The 6,013-nt window shown below is 37.1% G+C and overlaps 2 protein-coding genes across 2 annotated transcripts; one reads left to right on the forward strand and one right to left on the reverse strand.

Moving 5' to 3' along the window:
• Positions 1-201: 201 nt before the first annotated feature.
• On the forward strand, positions 202-2,537 carry LOC140974532 (glycosyltransferase family 92 protein RCOM_0530710-like). Its single transcript, XM_073438039.1, has 2 exons — positions 202-322; positions 416-2,537. Exon 2 carries the CDS (start codon positions 419-421, stop codon positions 2,285-2,287), a length of 1,869 nt encoding a protein of 622 aa, XP_073294140.1. The 5' UTR covers positions 202-322; positions 416-418; the 3' UTR covers positions 2,288-2,537.
• Positions 2,538-2,834: 297 nt separating this feature from the next.
• On the reverse strand, positions 2,835-5,391 carry LOC140974533 (serine/threonine-protein phosphatase PP2A-2 catalytic subunit-like). The gene is made up of 6 exons (XM_073438041.1): positions 4,842-5,391; positions 4,416-4,530; positions 4,051-4,159; positions 3,888-3,965; positions 3,326-3,517; positions 2,835-3,226 (listed from the first exon to the last, which is right to left on the reverse strand). Exons 1-6 carry the CDS (start codon positions 5,092-5,094, stop codon positions 3,053-3,055), a joined length of 921 nt encoding a protein of 306 aa, XP_073294142.1. The 5' UTR covers positions 5,095-5,391; the 3' UTR covers positions 2,835-3,052.
• Positions 5,392-6,013: the final 622 nt, after the last annotated feature.

The raw sequence follows: 6,013 nt of genomic DNA on the forward strand, positions 1-6,013 counted from the left end.
TTGTTTTGATGAGCTAATATCGATGATCATAAATTGATAATTATTTATTTTTAATGTGTTTTATATATTGATAAATCCATAAATTTGTCTTTAAAAAAAAAAGGGTTAAATCTGGCGATTCAACTAGCGGCAGTACGTGATTGTGCATATAAAATAATACGTGAAAAAAATATTATTTTTTTAGAAATGTACCAAATACAATGAAAATAAGACCTTCCATAACATTTCTCAACTTGACGAAATGGTCCTACTGCCCAAAAACTTTACCTTTTTTCCTCCCGACATTCACCAGTCATTCTGCAGCAGAATGAAACCTTGAAAGGTTAGATTTAAATAACACAATCATTGTCGGCACTACATTATGTGTTGTTAATTTTTATTAACACAAAATATTAACAAAATTACCTTCAAACAGAGAATGGATTCTCCAGATCAACGCCGCAAGAGAAAAAGGTTCTTCAGCAGACAATCTTATACATCGTTCAGTGTTCCTGTTTGCTTTTTGTCTGTGAGATCTTCTATATTATGCTTAAGCTTTCTCACCTTTCTTTATCTTTTATCCAATATGGTTCCCTCAGATTCTTCTGCTTTTAGGCCGGTTTTAGTGGTTTCAGGCTTATCACTATTGTCTTCTTCTAGTTCAAGAAATACTGCTAAATCGGCCCAAGATTTTAGAAGTTTTTTATTTCCATTAAAAATAGAGAACCGGGTTTTGTTCCCTGATCATATTTCGCTGCTGTTGAGTGGTGGAGAGAGAGATTGGTTGAAAGAGAAGAATGTTGCTGATGAATTAGAATGTGTTTATTATAGTAAAAATGTAGTGCAAAGGTACAGGAAAGGGAGTTTTGGTGGGAAGAATAAGGTTGTATTAACTAAGCAAAAGGTGCTGTCTGTAGATGTATACGAAGAGTTCAGGTTGGTTGTGAGGTGTCCTCTTCCTTCAGTAGATTATTCAGCTGTTGTAAATCTGATGTGGCGCTATAAAATTGAAATCTTGGGGGAAATAAATGAGTTTTGGGTGAAAAATCAGACTGTTAATTCTTGGGAAAATGTGGTATATGCAGCCACAGTGGACGGGGATTCTGCTGTTGTGTTCGTGAAAGGATTGAACTTGAGGCCGGATAGGGAATCGCACTCGAGTCAGTTTAGTTGCCATTTTAGATTAGGGAAATGGGAAAGAAATGAAATGTTTACTATTACTACTAAGGCTTTATCTGCTGCTCAGGAGGTTTTAAGATGTTCATTGCCTATAAGCCTAAAAGGCAACCATGATAAGGCTCAGGGAGTCCGAGTAACTGTTGGAGCGACTCCCCGTCTGCATGGGGGAGCTTATGAGCGTGCACTCATGCCATCAGTTGCCAATATTTTCATATCTGGGTTGGTAAGTAAGAAGAGGATTAAAGGAAAATACGAGCTTTGTGTGTGTACAATGGTGTGGAACCAGGCATCGACCATCCGTGAGTGGATTTTATATCATGCTTGGCTTGGAGTTGAAAGATGGTTCATATATGATAACGACAGTGATGATAAAACTGATGAAGTCATAAGAGAACTTGATCAAGAGAATTATAATCTAACCCGACATGTATGGCCATGGATCAAGACACAAGAAGCAGGATTCTCTCACTGTGCTCTCACTGCGAAGGATGAATGCCGTTGGGTTTCATTCATGGATGTGGATGAGTATTTTTACTTACCGTTTACATCTCCTGGACACCAAAGGTTCAGGACAGTAGGTCATGCAACTCAGAATTCGTTACGCAACTTGGTAGCTAATATATCATCATCATTGAAGACCGTCGCAGAAATCAGAACATCTTGCCATAGTTTTGGACCATCAGGTTTGAATTCACCACCCTCAAAGGGAGTTATGGTGGGTTACACCTGCCGCCTCCAGAGCCCTGAAAGGCATAAATCAATCGTTAGACCGGATGCACTACATATTACCCTGCTCAATGTGGTGCACCATTTCCACCTTAAAAAGGGATTTAAGTACCTGAATTTGCCTCAGAGCACTGTTGTGATTAATCATTACAAATATCAGGTGTGGGAAGTGTTTAGAACAAAGTTTCACAGAAGAGTTGCTACGTATGTTGCAGATTGGCAACAAAACCAAAACGAAGGTTCGAGAGACAGGGTACCTGGATTGGGAACAGAGGCTATTGAACCGCCAAATTGGTCTAAAAAGTTTTGTGAGGTTTGGGATTCAGGACTTAGGGACTTTGTTATGGCCACTATGGCTGATCTTTGGAGTGGTTTGCTGCCATGGGAGACGCATTCTCTGTGACTTATGTACGTTGTAAAGAAGAAAGACCATAGCAATGATTCTTTGATTTTTACACATTATGGATCTCCACTCTTCGTTCTTTTCTGTGAATAGAGGATTTAAAAAAGCAATAGATTCAGTCACAGGGATTTCATTTGGTGTTTGTTTCTGGCGAGGACATGACATGATTTCTTTGGTCATATGCTTGTGGAATGATTTACTAATTTTAAGGTTTTAAAGCCCCTTGTCTTGCCATTTAAGTTACTTTGGATATCGAAGCATATTTAGCTCAATCAGTACTTTTTCAAATATATTTGTGATTCCACTCGACATGGTGGAATGAAATGCATTCTACAAGATAAATCACAATTCGCCAGTAGTTCTTTATGATATTAAGCTCAGCGTAGCTGATGGTAGAAAAGATGGCAATATTTAATCAGAAGAGTAATTTACTCCAAAGATAACCTAAAAAGATTTCATTCTCTACCATTTTAAATTTTTAGAAGCCATGTTCATGGACACGACTATTCAGTTCCATGAAATTTTGTTGGAGTACCAATCACCTGGATAAAATGGAAAAATGCACCCTACAACATTTTAAATTACTGAACACGTGATATCACCCGTCATCTTCGTTCCTATTCACTGGAAAAAAATATACAAGGAAAAATACCTCCCCGCCTCCAGTTCTCTGGCTAAAATCTCGAACATATAAAACAAATTCAGTAGAAGAGCAAAACTCGAAAACAAAAGAATTAAAGCAACAAGTCGGCAGAGGTCATGGGTTCACAAGAAATAATCCGGAGTCTTGCGTGTTGCATCTGGTTCAATCTGCCGAGGAGCTGGGTCAAACTGAAGGAAGTTTTGCTCCATGTTCTCCCCAATTTCGAGTATGGCAGCCATGTTCCCACAACGATAACAATAGTTTGGAGCACTAAAAACTGTCACCACGTTCTTATCCTACGAATCAATTAATACAAGTCGATATCAATACTGAAATGACATTTGGACCGAGGGGAGATGCACACTTGCATGTTTAGATTAGATTGTATGACTAACCTGACACCAATTGTAACCCTCCATGACTAGCTGGTGGGCTCTGGAAATTAGTGTGAGGCCATTGGTATGGTTGAACTGAGCCGCTATATCCTGTCCAAAAGTGTAGCCAGCTCCACGTGGTGATATGCCCCAGCCACATCGATCATCTGGATCAGACCACAAGAGATCACACATTGGTCCTTCGTGCGGAACCTACAAGTTCATCAATAATAAAGTTGATAAAACATAACGTCTAACAATAAGCCATTCTATCTGAATTGAAACCCTATTGTTTGATGGCTAAGCACTATAAACTTATAACAAATAACAAAGCAACAGAGCCAAAATGTAGAGAAAAGACACATTCACAGCTCACTTTTAGCTAAGAATGAAACAATACAAGTAGATAGATTGTAAAAAACTCAGTCACCATAAGCCGAAAGCATAAAATTGGAAAGATATAAAGAACCCACACATCACATCAACTCACTCATAAAAAGGAAAAAAATATTAAAAAAGAAGTAAAATAAATATGAAATGAAGCACATCTAAAACGCTAAATAACAATAAAATTAATTCATACCTCCTGTATACGGTCCAAAGCTCGGATATTGTCTAAGGCATCAAGAGACGGTGAAAGACCTCCATGCAAACAGAATATCTACAAGGGCAATACAAGGCATCAGACAATAAAATAACTCCATTTACAAATCAAATAAACTGGGTTGCCTGCTTATCATCCACACCTGACTCTCAATAAGTGCTGTTAAGGGTAGATAATCGAAAAGATCAGTGAAATACTTCCACACATTAGCATTGCCGTACTTCCTCAAGCATTCATCATAGAACCCATAACTGGCATGCACAAGTGGTAAATTAATAAATCAGGAGACCATGACTAATGAGTAAGACATACACTATTTCAAAACTTGGCATGCTTAAAACATTGGAAATAAAAGTTCCTTTTATCAAAGATATCTTCGGTGTTTAAGAAGCAAAAAACTCTGATACATTTCAAAACACCACACCATTGATCAATTTAATATTTGATGCACCTTCAAAGTGCTTTCATCAGTACATGCACACCACTCCAGAGAGAGAAGGGTCTTACACTTGAGTGATTTGCCGACTTTCATGATTCCCTCTAAGAATTGTAATTCTATCTCTGTAACGAACCTTCAAAGCCACTAAAAGTGTAACAGTCTCCACCGAGTAGTACCCACGGTCTGCATTACATGAAAAGATTTAGTGGCATGATACGAAACTCTTTCCACCAATCCAATTAGAATACATCAAAAGAAAAAGGGAAATCTAATCTAACAAAAAAATCACATAAAGCAACTGAAAGGTTCTGATGCAGACTTCAGAGTAATCCTAGCTACATAATATCTAAACAAATCAACGTTCTAATTTCCCACAAATATGAGGTATAGAGTAAAGTAACTCCAAGGACAATAAGCACATGCACGATCTATGCAAGAAAATTATAATCTTCAGTTCATAATCGGACCAAAAGCAGCCTTTCTTAGCAACTCACCGACGTAATCTCCCATAAAGAGGTAATTCGTATCGGGAGCATTTCCTCCTATCCTAAAGAGCTCGATCAGATCATAAAACTGGCCGTGAATATCCCCACAAACAGTGACGGGACATTTCACCGGCTGCACGTTCCATTCCTCTACTAAAATCGCTCTCGCTTGATCGCACAGAGCCTTGACCTCCGCCTCCGATAGCGGCTTGCACTCCATCAATTGCTCGATCTGTCTATCCAAATCCCCATGACCCGGCATTTTAATTCCGGATAAGAAAAAATCCAAACTCTATTCCTGTTGCTTGAATCTCAAACTCAAACCAAACCCTTGGATCTGTTGGAATTCAAAATTAGAATTATCCGAAATATGAAATCAATAGAGCCACCACCAGATCACCATAGATCTGTTTGCAATCCTCCTTGCCCTAAATCTAAATCTAGGCATGATACCCAGAGACAGAAGAATAAAGATGGGGTATTGTTTATGTACGTATGGATGAAGATTGAAGAAGAAACAAACTGTGACTCTGTGAGATCGATGGATGGCAGATGAAGCTCAAATCTACATTATAATTATATTATTAAATTAATTTATATTATTATATTAAAAAAAGGGCCCAACTCTCAATCCATATTTCATTAAATTAATAAAAAAATAAGATCGAGAATGTGAGAAGAGTTTCATTTGAACTTTATCTTCTCTTAAAAATTAAATACCTTTTTTAATCTTGACCGAACATGTTCAAATTTAGATGGAGGATTATGTGATTCGGTCTTATTAATTTATATTTGTTAAAAATCAAAAATTTGTGTGAGACGATCTTACGGGTCGTATTTTGTGAGACAGATCTCTTATTTGGATCATCCATGAAAAAATATTATTTTTTATGCTAAGAGTATTACTTTTTATTGTGAATATCGGTATGGTTGACCCGTCTCACAGATAAAGATTCGTGAAACCGTCTCACAAGAGACTTACTCTTATTAAAAAGATTGACTCGATTCATATTTAGAATGAAAAATATTATTTTTTATATTAAAAAAAACAATATTTTTCATGTGTCGAGTCGGGTATGAAGTTTTTCTCATACAATTGACTAGAATTTTTTTTTTCGAATTTGTAATGTTAAAACACTTTTCCAATTTTTTAGAATGTTGAAATCGATACACCATCTAAT

This window comes from Primulina huaijiensis, chromosome 3 (genome assembly GCF_012295235.1).
Source record: "Primulina huaijiensis isolate GDHJ02 chromosome 3, ASM1229523v2, whole genome shotgun sequence".
NCBI classification, from domain to species: Eukaryota; Viridiplantae; Streptophyta; class Magnoliopsida; order Lamiales; family Gesneriaceae; genus Primulina; species Primulina huaijiensis.

Coding starts and splice junctions, on each gene's coding strand:
- LOC140974532 (XM_073438039.1), top strand. CDS start 419: ATGGATTCTCCAGATCAACGCCGCAAGAGAAAAAGGTTCTTCAGCAGA.
- LOC140974533 (XM_073438041.1), bottom strand. CDS start 5,094: ATGCCGGGTCATGGGGATTTGGATAGACAGATCGAGCAATTGATGGAG. Junction 3,966..4,050: donor CAGCACTTATTGAGAGTCAG/GTGTGGATGATA, acceptor TTGCCCTTGTAG/ATATTCTGTTTGCATGGAGG. Junction 3,518..3,887: donor CTTTGGACCGTATACAGGAG/GTATGAATTAAT, acceptor ATGAACTTGTAG/GTTCCGCACGAAGGACCAAT.